Source organism: Pocillopora verrucosa, chromosome 11, assembly GCF_036669915.1.
Source record: "Pocillopora verrucosa isolate sample1 chromosome 11, ASM3666991v2, whole genome shotgun sequence".
NCBI classification, from domain to species: Eukaryota; Metazoa; Cnidaria; class Anthozoa; order Scleractinia; family Pocilloporidae; genus Pocillopora; species Pocillopora verrucosa.
The window spans coordinates 3,823,233-3,841,206 of NC_089322.1; the positions used below are offsets into that span (position 1 = coordinate 3,823,233).

The 17,974-nt window shown below is 37.4% G+C and overlaps 2 protein-coding genes across 2 annotated transcripts; both read left to right on the forward strand.

Moving 5' to 3' along the window:
* Positions 1-1,154: 1,154 nt before the first annotated feature.
* LOC131777922 (histidine N-acetyltransferase) lies at positions 1,155-2,880 on the forward strand. The gene has a single exon (XM_059094292.2). The coding sequence runs from the start codon at positions 1,248-1,250 to the stop codon at positions 2,211-2,213; it is 966 nt and encodes a 321-aa protein (XP_058950275.2). The 5' UTR covers positions 1,155-1,247; the 3' UTR covers positions 2,214-2,880.
* Positions 2,881-3,779: 899 nt separating this feature from the next.
* LOC131777905 (leukotriene A-4 hydrolase) lies at positions 3,780-17,375 on the forward strand. Its single transcript, XM_066158483.1, has 20 exons — positions 3,780-4,093; positions 5,730-5,863; positions 6,220-6,340; positions 6,971-7,039; positions 7,223-7,327; positions 7,958-8,010; positions 8,635-8,707; positions 9,534-9,686; positions 9,865-9,885; positions 10,557-10,627; positions 11,131-11,216; positions 11,887-11,912; positions 12,925-13,069; positions 13,950-14,053; positions 14,935-15,011; positions 15,143-15,149; positions 15,675-15,770; positions 16,168-16,262; positions 16,398-16,502; positions 16,661-17,375. The coding sequence occupies exons 1-20, from the start codon at positions 3,923-3,925 to the stop codon at positions 16,776-16,778; spliced, it is 1,830 nt and encodes a 609-aa protein (XP_066014580.1). The 5' UTR covers positions 3,780-3,922; the 3' UTR covers positions 16,779-17,375.
* Positions 17,376-17,974: the final 599 nt, after the last annotated feature.

The following is a 17,974-nucleotide window of genomic DNA, read 5'->3' on the forward strand; positions in this document are numbered from 1 at the left end:
ATTTATAAGACGTTCAGCGTTGGATAAAAATTACTTGACAAACCGGACTAATCCAGATTATTTGATCAGTTATTAAGGTGGCTCTGATTCTCATCTTAAAGTTGTAAGAGTTTTTCAGCATTCTACCAGTTTCTTCGCCATTTTCAAACGCAGAGAGCAAAGTTAACTGACGAAAAATTGGTGTGATATTTCATCATCCCCAGACTCTATTTGGTACGCCTAACTCGACCACAGCTGTCAATTTTCTGGCAATAAATCAGGAATGTTAAGGGTCAACTTATAATCCACCTCTAATTCTCATTGATGCCTTGAACTTCATCTCAAATGGAGCTGTGGTTTCGATTATCATATAACCATAACATTGCGTGACTCATGAGCGTTGTAAGGGAGAAGGGGTTTCATACTTCAACCACGCCCATGCGTGACAACCTCTTCATAAAATCATTCCATACGATAAAGGTCGCGGCCTTAATTTTTGGTTTTCATGTATTTTTCTTTTAGCGTATCTGTTAGACAGCCATTCATCGATAGATGGATATCTGTTTTTACAGGGCTAGAAAATAAACAACAATGTTTGTTCGATGACGATTTGGGAATTTGCTTTTATGACTTGCACACGTAATTCTAAGCGGGTGGAATTTATTGCCGCTTACTTTTTCTATGGAAAACGCGAACACATAAAAATAAAACTCTTTTAGATTGCAAAATGAATGAGGTTTTGAAAAAACCTGTGGATTTTAATTTCTTTTCAAATGTGTTCCCTTTCAGAACAGCAAACCAAGCGGGGTTTCAGAAACAATGACATTTAGATAATGAAGCTTCTCAGTTTGATTGCTCGACAATACGTATTAACATAACACAGAGAGACTTTGAGAAATGGAGTTTAGTACAAGAGGTTGAAGAAGTTGTTTTTAAGATTTATTTACGTAAAATATTGCTTTATTTCGGCGCTGAGCGCTTCATACCATTTAAATGACTATCCTCTTAACTAGGTTTGTGAATTTGTAAACAGACAATTGTTGCAAGTTTTATTTTGTTTACGTTGTTTGTATGGAACAACTAATTACCTTTAAGTGATAAACAACCAATTGGAAGATCGGCTATTACGCACAACAGTCAGCTGTTATCTCGAATTTCTAACAAAATCATTGAAAGATCAAAATGTTAACAAACATTACGTGACATAGAAGTTTTTGCACTTGCTCGACTTGTCTGTGTGTGGCAACTGCTTTAAAATCTAGTTTACTATGGAAGACTTGGAAATCCGCCTCGCTTCTGTAGCTGACTACGATGCCGTAGTCGAGCTCTCCCGTGCAACTTACGAGGATAAAGCGGACGAAGATCACGACTATATTCCTAACAGATTTCACGGTTGGCTTTCGGAACGCAAACGAGCTGTCTTCGTCGCAGAAATGGATGAAAAAATCGTTGGACTACGGAGTTATGTGGTTGTCAATGGTGACCAAAGCTCTGCATGCGATGTAGAAAAAATTCACCCTAAATTCCGAAAACAAGGGCTTCAAATTAAAATGATCGAGGCGAACCGAGAGTATATCCGTAAAAACTACCCGAATGTGACCCGAGAGCTCTTCTACGCGCCGAAGAAGTTCTACACCCAGCGACAAGAGCTGTTCGCTGATCAAGTTCTTTTCAAGCAAGACATAATTGCCTATCATATCGACCTGGAAAATCTCGATGTGGAGAGGCTCAACGAAGTTGCTACCCGCCTTGCACTAGAGGTCAGACCTTGTACAAGGGAAGAATTTGTAGAAGAGATCTTATCGATTGCGTTTAAGATTTTTCCGAGCGAGGTCTTCACCCTCGATGGAATGGCGTTAGAGGCTTCGCGAGCCAACACAGGCGCAATGGTCAGAGACGGAGATAGATTTTTGGTCGATCACAATGAGGATGATTCTGAGCCTTTCAAGTCCTACAGTCACGGAAGGATTTCACCGAGAAATAAGTCGCTCCATTGGGAATGCTGTGTCTACACCAGGAGTCACTTCCTGTTTCAAGTGCATCTATTGGGGCAAGTCAGATGCGCAAGCGAGGTTCTGGCCGACCACAAGAACACCGTGATAGTGATTCATTTCCTATCCGATAGCCGGCTGGTTTCTTACGGCAGGAAACTCCTAGAGGGTCTCTTAGGCTTCAAGCCCTGTGATCGACTCAACATGAAACAGGAGTACGTGCACAAGGAATCACTGGGATAAAGCGCATGTCCACCTTGTCAAATTCCAGTCCACATGAGATCTATGACGCTTGTTTTGAAAATTAATTTTCCTTTGATATTGAAAAGACACGTTATTTTGCTAGATTTACGATTATAGCCAGTGTAATTCGAACATCCAGCTTGTCAAAGTCCAGTCCACCCTAGAATTATGACTTCTGTTTTAAAAATAATTTAATACATTGTTTCGTTTCCCTAGACTAATTGCGTTTTGAGTTTTAGTATCGCCATATCGCCGATTAATCAGTTTTAATATTACGTCCACGAAGAATCACTGGAGTAATCTGAATGTCCTGCTTGTCAAAGTCCAGTCCACTAGGGAGTTGTGACATTTGAGCTTAAAAACAATTTTTCTTTAAAATGGAAATAAGTCATTGTTTTGCTCCCCTTGATATCGATGATTACCGCCTTTGCGTTCCAGTATTGCCTTTGGGAACAGGTAGTTACGTTTCAAAGCACCGTCGAGGTGATTTTCATGCCACAGAAGGAATAAAATTTAACAATTTAGTGCAATTTCAATTCACGAAACAGTTCATTTTAGAAAGCTGAATAAAATAATGTAAGGGCCTCAAAAAAGTCATGAAACCAACTGGATAACTCCATCTTTTTGTTTTTGAAGAAATATGTAATTAATTTGCAGCAAATAGGAATGAAGATTAATTAATAAAAAAAAAATTAAATTTTCTCTCAGTTTACCCTTTAACTCAAACGAATGACCAAGACGGAATTTCTCCTTACAACGTCGATGCAATATAAAGCAGACAAGTGATGAGAATAAAGAACAACACCAATGAGGGAATTATTGGTCGATCCAATACCAAATTCTCTAAGGTAACATCATAAGAATTGTATGGCAAAAAGTAAGGGGAATTATTTATTAGATCTTAGGGGTGGAATGGTTAATATACGCGTGGCTTACCTTAGCACAAAGGAACACGTACATACAGTGAGCTGTGTTCAATGTTCCCTGAAGCGAAACCAGGAGCAATACTGAAGGTCGTGGGAAACTAAACCTTAATGTTTCCCGTGTGGCCATTATCAACTATAAGAAAAAGAAAACGGTTGCATACAAATTTGCCGCAATTGAAAGGTATACGATCTGATCACGTGTGAGCTGGAGCCCCTAATGGGCTCCTGGTGTGAGTCGAACACTCGAGTTGTTGTTCCTACGAGAGTTAGAAGGGACTGGTCATTATTATCACGTGGGGTGAGGGGTGGCAGTGTTTTTGGTTGTGTCACCATAAAATTTTCCTGATCCCCCCAAAAGACTCTGAAGGATTTTTATAACTTCCCTTATTGGCGTTAAATTTGCTATAGTCCCCTTTATCCTCTATTGGCGACGACTGATCCCCTCTAATCTCATACCCAGGTCCTACCGTGTAACTGTAACTGAATGCTTAGCCGTGAAAGACTACTCCCCTCCACTCTCCCAAAACTACTCTAAGAGCCCCTCCTCATGCGATAAATAATGACCGGTCCCATGGGGAGTTCGTGAGAGTTGGAAGCATGGCACGTGACAAAAGCCCCTCCAGTCGGAAAACGTGTTGTAGAATGACGAAGCCACGCGCGCCAATCATGCGAGACGAGGAGTACTGGGGAATACTGGATCTGTTGTAGCTTATGATATTTCATTCTAAGGGAATCGCCTTACGTGCATGTGAAGTGTGATCTTGTGGAAGGAAGCTATAGATTATGGAGCACTCTGCAGAAACGGTTGGCCACGATCCTTGCTCGTTTTCCAGACCAAACCAATGTCTGTGCACAAACATAAGCTGGTTTGTCGATGTCTTGATTGATAAAAAGATCCTCGAATGTCGCGTTCAGCTCGAATTCGAAGTGAAAAAGGATGGAGTAAAAAAAATGGTGAGTTTCGATTTCATTTTCATTCGCGTGAACATTATAAAATGAAGTTAAGGAGGCACGAGATTTAGTTAAATACAGATGAACTCGAGAGCCTTTCAATATTTTTGGTAAACTATGAATTCTCAACTGATCGGCTCCAAAGCTTTATAGCCAGGTTACCAAAACATGCACCAGATTAAGGCATACATTGCAAACGTTTATTTTTTAGACGGAAGTAATAAGTTTGGAAAGCTCTTCGCGCAAATTACGTGATCATGTCTGGGTTCTCCATCTTTAGATTGGCAAAACAGACTGCAATGCAGAGTGTTGCTTCTAGGTGCAAGTGTTTGCAGTTCTCAACACTTGGATTCTGAATCCCTGAGGCGATCTATTTATCAAATGGTTTTTAATCAGTAGGGCGTTTCCGTTGAGGCCAGCCTCACCCAGTTCGCTTTGTTATCTTGTCTAAACCTTTTTAATTATTTCGTTTCCCGCTTTATCTTAAAATGCAATTGTCTGCATATCCAGCGATGCTGGTTTCTTCATGACGCAGCAGTCATGACGCATCAGTCATGTAAAAAGACGTTAAGCTGCAAATATTAACTGTCTGCCAATATTCAGGACTTGAGTGGCCAGAGTGATTCAATTTTGATATTAGCTACTGGAGGAGTCATCATACAAACTAAAAGTTTACATAGTCTGTAGTTTTGTGATGTGTGCATAAATTAATCAACTTAGCCAGTTGCAACATACAGTTTGTAGATTTACCATTCTTACAAACTAGTAAGAGCTTACAAAGTTACAAGCATGTACATTGAAGCAAAATGCTGTTGCCTGACTAAGATAAGCTGATTACAAAGAACTGTCATTCAGAGACTGCTTGCAGTTAATTATTTATTTATATTAAAGAAAAAAATTAAAATTACTCATCCTTGCTCCACTGTTTTGTCCATATCAACTGTGCTCATGGATATCATTTTATGCACACTATTGTTACCCCATAGGTGCCAACTTCACTGAGAAGTCCTGTGCTAAAGCAAATGAATTTTTTATTATTTCTCAAAAATTTAACTTGTTTTGAGTTTATTTTAAATCTCCAGTACCAAAGATTTGATTGTTACTCTCTATCTTTTGACATACTGAGTTTGTGACATATGCACACACTATGCCATTTGCGTGGCATACTCAGTGCGTCACACAGCTAGTTAAGGGATAAATTCTTGATTTGTACTGCTGTCCAACCACTTCAAACCCTTTCAGTGTGTTAATGTTCCAACAAGAAATCACTCACTGGTGACTTACAAGAATGAAAGGTTAAACCCTTTCACTCCTGTGATCTCATCAGTTATTCTCCTTATTGTCAGCCATATGATTCTTGTGATGTTATTGTAAAGAATTTGGTGTATGATCAACTGATAATCGGGTAATTGATATTTTTCCACATTCTCGTCACTTATCTGCTTGACATTGTATTGATAATGTAGGGAGAAATGCTGTACTGGTCACACAAAGGGTTAAAGAGACAAGGGCTTTCAAATAGTTTTAGTTCACCAACATTTACAGTGTTGCCAGTCCAAAACTGAGTGCCATGAGTCTGGGGAAACTTCTCAATGAGTAATAGTGAAACATTCAATAATAATAATATTCTTTTATTAAGGTTCTTGATACGCGAGACTTGACAGTTCACAGTGTTACAGATAGTAATGGAGAGAGCCTGAGTTTCAGCTATGGCGAGAAGCATAAGGCATTTGGAACACCACTGAACATTGACCTTCCTGATGGTTTAAAAAGGTGATATCTCAGACAATAGTAATTTTAATTTGTTAGTTTGTACTCAAGTTGAGTATTCCCCTCTCCTAGCCAGACATTTTCTTGTTTACTGTTCAATAGACTAAGAGTATTACTTCTCTCCTCCTCTCCCCCTTTGGATGGGATGTCAGTCTGTCGGAAGGTTACCCCCAGCATTTCTTGAGGCTTCCCTGACAATTTGCCGTTACTCATTTATACTTATGGGTGAAGAGAGGCACTGTGAGTCAGAGTAAAGTGTGTTGTCCAAGAACACAACAGAATGACCAGTGACCCAGTGATTTTTAAAACCTTTGGTATAAATTATCAAAAAGTTTCAAGTTTTTTGTTCATTTTAATAGTGGTTCCAAGCTATACCTTAAGATTAATTACCAGACCTCTGAGACTGCCTCAGCTTCTCAGTTCCTGACCCCTGAACAGACTGCTGGGAAGAAGTATCCTTATTTTTTCACCCAGTGCCAGGTAAGTTAAAAATTAATCTCCCCGATCAAAACAGTCAATTATTCACGCTTATCAAGCTAGTTCCCAGGGAAAAAAATGAAACCATTTAAACCTCTTTTATTAACCCTTATTGCACTAACATTAGTATATATATTCTCTATACATTTAGGTAATATAAATTTCCCTATGGTGTTGACAAAGAGAATTTGTGTAACAATATGAAGAGCTTCTTTTGTTGGAGATCATTTCCTTTATTCTCATTCCCTTAACCCTTTCACTCCCAAGATCTGATTAGTAATTCTCCTTACTATCTGCCATACAATTCTTATGATGTTAGTTCAGAGAATTTGGTATTGGATCAACTAATAATCCCATGATTGATATTCTTCTCTATTCTCATCACCTGCCTGCTTGATATTGTATTGATATTGTAAGGAGAAATTCTGTCTTGGTCACTTGTGGGAGTGAAAGGGTTAATGCACGATTTAACGTGATATTGTAGGGAGAAATTACATAATAATCACCTCTAGTGGTGAAAGGGTTAAGAATGGGGGACACATTTGTCAAGTTATGAGCTAAAAAAAGTTGAGTTTGAAGTTCTGAACCACATTACCATTTAGATTGACAAGTATTTATATTTATTTCCCTTAGGCTATCCATGCTCGCAGTCTTATTCCATGCCAAGACACACCTTGTGTAAAAACACCTTACCAAGCAGAGGTATCATTAAATAAATACTTATTTAATAACTTATTATATAATAATCTGAATTGATTGCATATACATTTTAATTGTTTCTTACTTATGATCTGTTGGAGATCATGCAACATGTAGAACATCATGCAGGTTTAGTCAAAATGCAGTTTGATGAAGGCCTTGTAAAGAAATATGTTCCTCAACTAGGTAACTGTACCCAAAGAGCTTGTTGCTGTCATGAGTGCTAAGGGAACAGGAAGTCGTGACGATCCCCAAAATCCTGAAAAAAAAATATACACTTTCACTCAGAAGGTAAAAGTTTTTATTTCTACTTTTTATCAATTAAGAATGATTCTTATGTTGCACATTGTGACTTCCAAAAATAGTAGTGAACATATGTTCACAATGTTCTCTTACCTTTCTTATAGTGCCAACAGGGAGAATTTGTTTGATAATCAGAAGTTTCTTAAATTGGTGATCATTTCTCTATTAATGTGACCTTAATATTTGAGTCAATGGTGATACTGTGGGAAGAATTTGGAAGCCAATCACTCTAAGGAGTTAAAGGGTTAAATAATCTCTGAGAGGGGTCCAAAACATATTTATGTCCAAGAAGAGAAACATTATTACTATTTTATCTCTTTGAAGGGCATTGAGGGAATAAGAACTGAAAAAATTATAACAAAAAAGTCTGAACAATCACACAAGCATACTAGCATTGTAGCACACATTGTAAAGCTTGTCACATCACACAATCATCAAGTGATAATTGAGGAATGATTGCCTGGTGTGACGAGCCTAACAAGGTCAGTGTAAGAGGCTGACAAGCTTTCAATTTAAAATACATTTAAGCCCACCAAACTTTGTATTTGTAAGCCTGCAAAGTGGGCCACAATGCCCAACAGAGTTATTATAGTAACAACCACTTACTTTCATCCTTAGGTGACTATTCCAAGTTACCTGATCACTATCGCAGTTGGAGCCTTAGTTAGCCAGTAAGTCACATAAGAAAAAACTTGTCAACAACAAATACAACAACAACATCTTTTATTATCATCATTTTTTAAAATTGTAATAGTCTTTGATTAACAAGTAGCTGAGAGTGGCTTCTTTTTATCTGCGATAATGGGGAAATCTGAGTTCATTTCACCAAAGTCTACAGGAATTAATTTTCCTGGCTAGATTTCCAAGTGTGTTGATTAAATTATTTACCCTAGATCTTAGTTAGCAAGTAAGTCAGATAAGAAGAAAAATTGAAACAACAGCTAAAAACATTATCAATCTTGTTGTTAATCACTTCTGGAAGTTAAAGGGTTACATGTAACAGTATATATTTTTATGTTGACTTTGAATTACTTTTCTGGTAGCTCTTCCAGAAAGCATGGAATTTCATTCCATAGTTTAGCACCATGCAATTATCAAAAAGGTTTTTTTTTCTATTTAAGTTTTGAGGGTTTTATATAAAATGATCAAAGATATAAGAACACGTGTTACACAAGAATTATCCCTCCTCTCATGCTGAAGCCATCTGAAAAGATTGGCGCTGCAGTTTCTAAACTTATGAGTGACAGTTTTTTACTTGGACTTGAATAACTTAATAATATTCAGCCAATTTTTAGGGAGGTGGGACCTCGCTCCAGGGTATGGACTGAGAAGGAGATGTTAGAAGTGAGTGCTTGGGAGTTTGCAGAGGTAAGATGTGAATAAAGGAGTTGAGTGTCCAACATAAGCAATTCGTTAATAGGCCATTTTACAGTTGTGTACTTAGTTGCCAAGCCTTTGATTTGGAGTGAGGCTGAAGGTGACCTTGTTGTGTTAGAGACCGGAATCTAGTTAGCATGATAACAAATTAATTTGCATTTCAAAAGCAGCAAGGTTTGTATCATAACAAGGTCACCCTCAGCCTCACTCCTGTTCAAAGGCTTGGCAACCAAGCGCACAACTGTAAAATGGACTGGTGGTTTTATTATGTGAACCATCCACCCCACAAGTGCAGTCCTATAAGACCATTGTGAAAGTTGATGTTTTTTTAGGGCTGGATTGGTTGACATGAGCCAGTCAGGAAAAAGCTGTCTCTGGTGCACTTGTGCTGCTTTGTTGCAAAAAAAAACATTGTTCACTTTTTGTTGCAAAAAAAGAGTGACAGAGGTTAACAAAGCCTTTACATCATGTTATATCAGTATGCATATTCTCTATACTGTTTTCCATATGTTTCCTTAGGTGCTAACAAGGAGAATTTGTTTAACAATCAGGAGTTTCCTTTATTCTAGTGACCATAATGGGTGATTCAGGGGTAATGTTGTAAGGAGAAATTAGAAGCTACTTTCACTTTGGGGTCAAATATTTTTGCCTGCTAAGTTTTTAGAGACAAAGTATTTTAGTGAATAATTTTCAAAGACAATAATCTATGTTATCTAGAGTGACTTCTAAATCATAAAGCAGGTATAAATTGTTACCTAAAGTATATGTTTTGCTTTTAAGCTGTTTTGTCTGATTCTTGGATTTCTCATATTGGCAGGTCGAGGAACAGCTCTCAATTGCTGAGGATCTGACATTTGACTATGTTTGGGGACCCTATGACCTCCTGATTCTGCCTCCTTCCTTTCCATATGGTGGAATGGAAAATCCATGTCTGACATTTGTGACACCAACACTGCTGGTTGGACCAGGGGTGGGTACTGACATCCAATAAACACAGATATGGAAGTTAAGGGGGCTGTGGAAGTCATACAAAAATTTCAAAAGTTACTTTCCTGAAATGGAAGAGCCATTTTTTAAAAAAAGAAACTAATTGTATCTGTTGCATGGGCATTGTGGATCACAATACAATTTTTTTTATTATTTTTTAGGGAGGCAGACCTTTGACTGATGTAAGTAATGGCTAATTTGTCCTAATATTTTACTGTAGTTTTACTTCTCCCTGAAACAATGATGGCCATGAATGAAATGCTTGACAAGGGTAAATGATAGAGAACAGATTAGTGTTTTTTATCCCAAGCCCCATGTCTAGTGTCTTACCTGTTGTTATTTCACATCAAAACACCTGTTCATCCTCTCCTCCCTAATTCCCTCTCTCTTTCTTTTCCCTCCATCTCTCTCCCCTCCCTCTCTTCCTCCCCATTCCCCCTCTTTTCCCTCCCTCTCTTCCTCCCCATTCCCCTCTTTTCCCTCCCTCTCTTCCTCCCCATTCCCCCTCTTTTCCCTCCCTCTCTTCCTCCCCATTCCCCCTCTTTTCCCTCCCTTTCTTCCTCCCCATTCCCCCTCTCTCCCCTCCCTCTCTTCCTCCCCATTCCCTCTCTCTCCCCTCCCTCTCTTCCTCCCCATTACCCCTTCCCTTTTTCCCTCTTCCCTCATCCTTTTCTTTCTCCTTGCATCTCTCCCTTTCTCCTTCCTTTCTTCCCCTTTTCATTTCTTCCTTTGACTTTTAAAGTCATCATCTCCAATACCACTATTTGGGCATTAAGAGAAAAAAACTTTTCTTAAACTCTGTTGGTCAGTTACATACCCTGAGCTAAATTGATACTGTTGTGTAACTATTCAGGTGGTAGCCCATGAGATTTCTCACAGCTGGACCGGAAATCTCATCACAAACAGGAACTGGGAACATTTTTGGTACAATATTTTTAATAATTTATATTTATTGAGTTGCAGTTACATAGTTGTTATCTTTTTAAATATATTACACAATTGGCACAGTTTTTCTAACCAATCATTGGAGTACAATATATACTTCAATGGTAAGTTTTCAATTGGCAAATTAGCGATAAACATTGAACCAAGACTTATTACTCTTTTAAGGTTTGCAAAAATAGTCTGTAAAATTTTGACTGTCAGTAGAGGTTTATATTTTACTTAGATCTTGAACCATTCCTTTAATGACTCTTTAATTTTGACCTGATATAAAAATCCAGATTCTCCTTAGCAGTTTTGTGCTTTTCTGTAGGTACTTTATGGGAGAAATATGACTCAATTCCTACACCCCCCTTCCTCCCTTCTGTTTAGTTGTGGAAGGAGAACCTTTATTTTGATTGATCAGTCTAAGTGTGAAGCAAGTTTATTTCTGTTTGCCCAGTTTATTGATCAAAGGTAAACTTTTTTCGGAAACCTTGTTGTAGGTTAAATGAAGGATATACAGTTTTTCTTGAGCGTAAAATCCTGGGACGAAGGAAGGGAGAGAAGATGGTGGATTTTGCTTACATAGGTAAGCTTAGGATGTAATTTAGTATTATGAACTGAGTTGCTAAATGTGAATTGCCCACAGAAAAGAGCTTCAAAACTGAGACTTTTCAATCCTCAGCCCTTGCCTTAGCTCTGACGTAGGGCTAACTCTCAGAACATCAGCTTTGAAACTCTTTGCAGTGGCCAATTTTACATTATCAATTCAGTTGATAATTCTAAAAAAACTCACTCGTTTTTACTGATTTTAATCTGTCCTCATGCTTTATGTTTTAATAATTTTTTTTTTCAATTTTGAAACTACCTTACTATTAATTTATTTTTCTGGCCAATAGACAGTTAATTAACTTGCTCAATTAATTTAGAATTCAACTCCCAGAAGTGAGTAACATCCATTATGTCTCCCCATATTATTTCACAATTTCGTACATTTTCCAGCAAATAGGTAATGAGAATACTCAAATTTATCTGTTGAAAGCTGTTATCCAGAGTTAACACCAAATTCTCATAACTAATTTACAAGGAAATGTGTAGCAGCTAGAGAGGAGAATTTAATAATCAGATCTTAGGAGTTAATGGGTCAAACATTCAACCTCCAAATTGTCACCGGCTGGGGTTTAAGTGTGTTCCTAAATATTTACTTTAAATTAATTTTGTATTGGGGATAAATTCTTGTTTCCTACTTTGGTCAACAGGAGGATGGAAAACTTTAAAAGATCAAGTAAGGTCTACTCTACACTCTTTTAATCTTTTCTACCCAACTAAGTTTTTTCTATTACAAAATCATTATTTGATTAGATATTTAGAGCAATTATACCTAAGGTTCCTTAGTACAAATCCATTATTGCATGCTTTTAGATCGTAGAGAATCCTGTGTGATCCAACATGATCCTTAACAGTCATAGAGGATCCTGTTTGTAGGATTTAATATATAGATTTAGCCAAGCCTAAAAGCAGAGCTCGCATTTTTTTTCCCGCATGTCTCAAGGGCACAATGCCTTGCCCCGGCCAGCACTAGAACCCAGGTTGTCCCACTTGGAGCCCAGTGCACTGACCACTGGACTACTGAACAAAGCCGTGGTCTTGGCATGCCCGCAGTACAATTGATCACGCATGTTAAAAGTAGCACCTTGTTTGGTCATACGTTCGTACAGCCATATGGTCGTACATCCAAATTTTTTCAGCTTGATGGGTTACTACTATTTTGTATAATTATGGGGCTATGCTTTGCAAGCTCTGCTATAATTAGGAATACATCTATAAAAATCACTGGACAATACAACTTTTGAGAGCATTGTTAGTGGTAAAATGAAGCAATTTTTGTTGAACATTGCTGTTTTTGTTGTGGTTAACCCTTTAACTCTCAGATGAAATTTGTAATTCTCTTAACTGTCAACCAGACAATTCTTATAATGTTAGTTCAGAGAATTTAGTATTGGATCAACTAATTATCCCCAAATATATAATTTTTTATTCTCATCACTTATCTGGTTGATATTGTATTGATACTGTAAGGAGAAATTCTGTCTTGGTCACTCATGGGAGTTAAAGAGTTAAGAGTGGCAATGGACAACTGATGACAACAAAAGGATGTGGGCAAGTCAGCAGGAAAAAGTGAAAGTAGTTGCAATACAAAAACTTGGAGCCAATCCATTTTCAAACAGTTTTTAAAACTAGACACTGGGCGCAGACCTCATTCATTTATTAAGACTAATTTGAAAAACTGTTTTCAGCTCAAGCAGTTCCCAGAGAACAGTCCTTTGACTAAGTTGGTGGTGGAACTGAAAGACACAGACCCTGATGATTCATTCTCTAGTGTGCCCTATGAAAAAGGGTCTTGCTTCTTGTACTACTTGGAAAGGATCCTTGGAGGACCTGGTTAGAACATGTGATGTAACATACCTGTACACTAACAGTATGACAGCAATAACCCTTTTTTTGAATGAATGAATCTTTGAATGAGTGAGCACTCTGAATGTTAAGAAATTTTTAAAAAATGTCAAGTTTGGATTTTTTTTTTCATCAAATTTTGATGATGACAATTGACTACCATTGATGAGATTGATATTAACAATGATGATGATCATGACAATGATGATGGTGATGACTGCCAACCACAATTTTAGCCACAATGTCATCAATAATTATTACTATTTTTAATTTTTTATTTATAAGTTTGTTAGAATTGTCGGTGCAATGGCATCTCTCTGAGTTGTCTTTACGGCTAGTTAAATACTTACACCCTAGTGAAAAGGCTATGTGCAAAAAGCTTAGCTTAAATATTGGGTCATTTCCAAAAGTGCTTCAGAGTTGCAGATCATAATTAAATGAGTAGAACTGTTTTGTGATGATAGCTTCAGAAACTCTTTACAGTGGCCAAATTACAGTATCAGTTGTTAAACCAAATTATCTTGTTTTATTCATGAGCTACGTCTTGAAAAATAAATGCAAACCAAGGAAAAAAGGTTGCCTACCATCTTTGAATTAAAAAATGAAAGCAACATCCCTAAATGTGGTATCTTTGAAGCAACTTCAAATGAATGTAAAAAAATTAACATGAAGGGCCAACCTTTGTCTCCCTTTCCCACAAATGGTCCAAGACAGAGGTCTCTGACAGACTGTTGTTGATGGCCTATGCCCCAGGAAAAGTAATGGGCTAAGATAGAGATAGTCAGATAGATTTTCTGCAAGCTTTTCAATATCAACATAATATATTATTATGACATTATGCTATTTAACATAAAATGTGATGTTTCAGAGGTGTTTGAACCATTTCTCAAGAAATACTTGGAACACTTTAAGTTCAAGACAGTCAATACAAAAGATTGGAAACATTTCTTGGAGGAATATTTTCATGACAAGGTAGAAGAGAACATTCAACTATCTTGTAGTACACACCTCTAGAACCCAGGATGGAGTGGGGTGGGGTACTTGCTAGAAGGAGGTTAATGGGAATGTTTAGCTGGATGTAGTCACATTTTCATGACTGGATTGAATATATTGGGATTGTATTTATTAGATTTGCAGTTGGAGAGTTCTTTTGTTGGTCCAAAAGTGACAAAGATGGGGTTTATAATACTGCCCAGCAATATTTGACACAAGCACCCCTCTCCCTCTCCCTCTCCCTCTCCCTGAGGCCCCAACAGAAAGTTAAAAAATTTCTAGAAAATGACTCCCGTTGCTCACTGAAGATTATCCTGGACTTTGTATTACTTATGAAACAACCAGGAGTACTGTGAGTAAGCCTTCCAGTCCTAGGACCAAACTATCAATTTTCCAAACTGTCCGATATATTTTTTATCATTTTAGAGCTGAGAATTGGTAGGCTGTTCTATAGTCAATACATCTCCTTCTTCTTGTTACTTTCATGCAAAAAATTGGCTCGAAATTGTAAAAAGTAATTCTTCTGTGGTCACCTCTGGGAGGGAAAGGGTCGATTCAGATGACACTTTACCTGGTTTCCCTGCCTGTTTTCTTTCATGATGTGGTGCCCAAAACTATTGAAATAAACATCTTAAGCTTGTATGTTTTGTTCGCCCATTTCAGGTCATGTGATAATACTCTAGATGACTGTTTCTTTTAAATTTGTTCTCATGTACGTGCATATGTGTGGACGATTAAAGAAAGGTGAAGTTGGGAATTCCATTGAGACCTGGAATGGGTAAACAAAACATGCAAGCTTAAGAGGTCTATTGCCATTCATCTGACCTCTATCTTAACAACCATTGTTTTAACCATTGCAGAAAGACATTCTGAAGCAGGTTGATTGGGAAGCTTGGCTCCATAAACCGGGATTGCCACCCGTTAATATGATCGACTGGTAGGTTCATTTAATTTGCCTTGACTTCATGTGCAACTGCTATACAAAGAGGCTGCAACTTTGATTAACCCTTTGACTCCCAGAAGTGATTAACAAGTAACTTCTCCCTATAATATCCATACATTTTCCAGCAAGCAGGTAATGAGAAAACTCAAACTTATCTGGTAGAAGTTTATATCTTGATCTGACACCCAATTCAAAAGGGGGTAAGTTTCTAAAGAAACTATGGTGCTACGTCGGTGGGAGAGTATAACAGGTAATGTAGTGTTAACAATTGAGTTGAAAACGTAAATTAGCCACCGTAAAAGGTAAAAAAGCTGACGTTTCGAGCGTTAGCCCTTCGACTATCGCTCTGACGAAGGGCTAACGCTCGAAACGTCAGCTTTTTTACCTTTTACAGTGGCTAATTTACGTTTTCAACTCAGTTGTTAACACTAAATTACCCAATTTACACAATTTACCCGCGCTTTAGGCTGTTTGCGCGTTTTTGCTTCAAGTTCTCGTTGGCTCATCATAATTTTCCCTTGTTATGTTTGGCTGTTGTGATGATTTGGGATTTGGTTATACAATACTCAAACGAAAAGAGATACAAGATCCAATAGTAAAGTAACATATTTTGCAAGTGCTTTTATTCATTTTTCATTCATTATTTTGTTTTCCCAGGCCACTGAGTCTGAACTGGGTTCATTTTCTCCTGATGATATCAAAGATTTTTCACCGCCTCAAGTTGTGGAATTTTTGGCTCAACTAGTGGATAAGGTGAAGAAACACAAAACTAATTCACTATTCTTAATTCTACCTGACATACAATTACTTGTAAGTTAGTAAACCCTTTCACTCCTAAGATCTCTTTGGTAATTCTCCTTACTGTCTGCCATACAACTCTTGCGATGTAAGTACAGAGAATTTGGTAATGGATCAACTAGTAACCCCCTAATTGATATTTGTCTTTATTCTCATCACTTTTCTGCTTGATATTTGCCTCATGTTTGTGGAGAGATTTACCAAACACGATAAAAGTTCACTCGCGTGCTTCACTGTACGAAAATTCCAATAAATGAAATATGTGCTATTGCAGAATAAGGGTGGGTACAAACGCACAAGCTGCAAGGGCTTGAATATATAAAGATTTACTTAATATATTTAATTTTAACAGACAACTGACAATCCCCCGTTGGCCCTATCGCATTTGAAGAAAATGGATGAATTGTACGATTTTACGTCGTCAAGAAACTCTGAGATCAAATTCAGGTGAGATGTTCATTTCTTACTAGAAGAGCAAGAGAGAGAAAAAAAAAATTAGGCCTGAAATAATTGATGACTGTGTTGAAATTTTGTCCAAAAACTAGTGAAGTTGTTTAACTTTGTTTCTTTCATTTTTTTAAGGTGGCTCCGTCTTTGTGTAAGAGGAGTGTGGCAAGATCGGTACCCACAGACAGTGACCTTCATCACCATCCAAGGGAGGATGAAGTATATCAGGCCCTTGTACAAGTAAGAAAAATACCTGCTTTACGTTCCTAGTTTTTGCAACAGGATTTATTTGTTTTAAACGTTATTTTAATTACTTTGATATGTCAAAATGTGTCAACGTTTTGTTAGGTTTTTTCTTGTTTTCGTATTCAACTCAGTTTTCTTAATTTGCTCTCCAGGGAGTTATATGCAAAGGAAGAGTCGAAGGTGTTGGCTGTGACAACATTCCAGGAAAATCGTGCCTTTTATCACCCCATTGCTGCCGCCCAGCTTGCGAAGGATTTAGGCCTCGAGTAACAACAAGAGAATGAAAATTCCGATGCAGAAAACGTTCGACAACGCAGTCAAAGAATCAGGAAGGAAATAGATCTCCATTAAATCTAAGAAATAAAACAATTTTCAATTTAGTGTCGAGAGTTATTCAGGATTCTAACAAATTAAAAGATAGAGCGTTGGGATTCACTAACGGAAACGAGAAAATTGATTAGAGAAATAATCGCACATCAAGACATACGCAGAGTAAGTAGAAAAAATTAAATTCGTTTCGTAAAAGCAAGCTACAGGTACAAGGAAATAGAACAAAAGACGAAACTTAACACACAAGTTCAAATACGTTGAGTAGTATTTATAACGGATTTTGTTTTTTCGCTGCCATATTCCAGTCAACCTTACGCATAAAGTAAGTTTTTATGCAGGGTTTTTCCAACTCAGCTTTTCACTGAAAAGGAGAGAAAAATCAATTGAATTGTAGTATTCGTTCGTATCATATTCTATCAGTAATTTTAAAGCAATTTCGATAACATCAACGTAGTCTATTATTTTGAACACTAGAAACAGGAGAATCAAGACACAGGCAGAAAACTTTGAGATGCAATAAAGAGCATTACCATTAAATTTTTGTCAATGAATCGTTTATCAGAAAATCAGAAAGAAAAGTGACTTCCATTGGTGGCCGTTTCTTTCTATACTAAAACTGCTACGAGAATCGCAGCGCTCATACGATCAATTCTTGGTCAAAAACAGCTTCGTTTTAATATTTAAAAGAACACTTTCTCCTGATTCAAGGTTAATTTCTTTCTTCATTTGGTAGCCGCTCGCTGCAGTTTCTAACAAGGGCACCAGTCCTATACCAAGGCTTCCAGGGCCGAGCGGCCGTGCCTCCAAACGCGAACGTGATCTGGGTATGAGACAAGAAAAGCTCCTTTAGAGCAAAACAATTAAAAAAGAAAGTGAATTGAGGTGTGCTCGCCAACATCATCATCGTTATCGTTTTCGTTATTGTTACTCTTGGACAAAATTTCGACATGTATGGTGATGTAACTATCGGCAAATTTATTTTGGCTTAAATTTAAGTCTGAAAGGAGGCTTTTTCAAACGAGTATTTACTTAACTGGAAAGAACTGAATCAAAATAATTTACTCTTCTATGACCCTTTTTGGAAAGTCTTATACCCATCGCAATATTTCACTTACAATTTAAGAAATCGGCTCGTG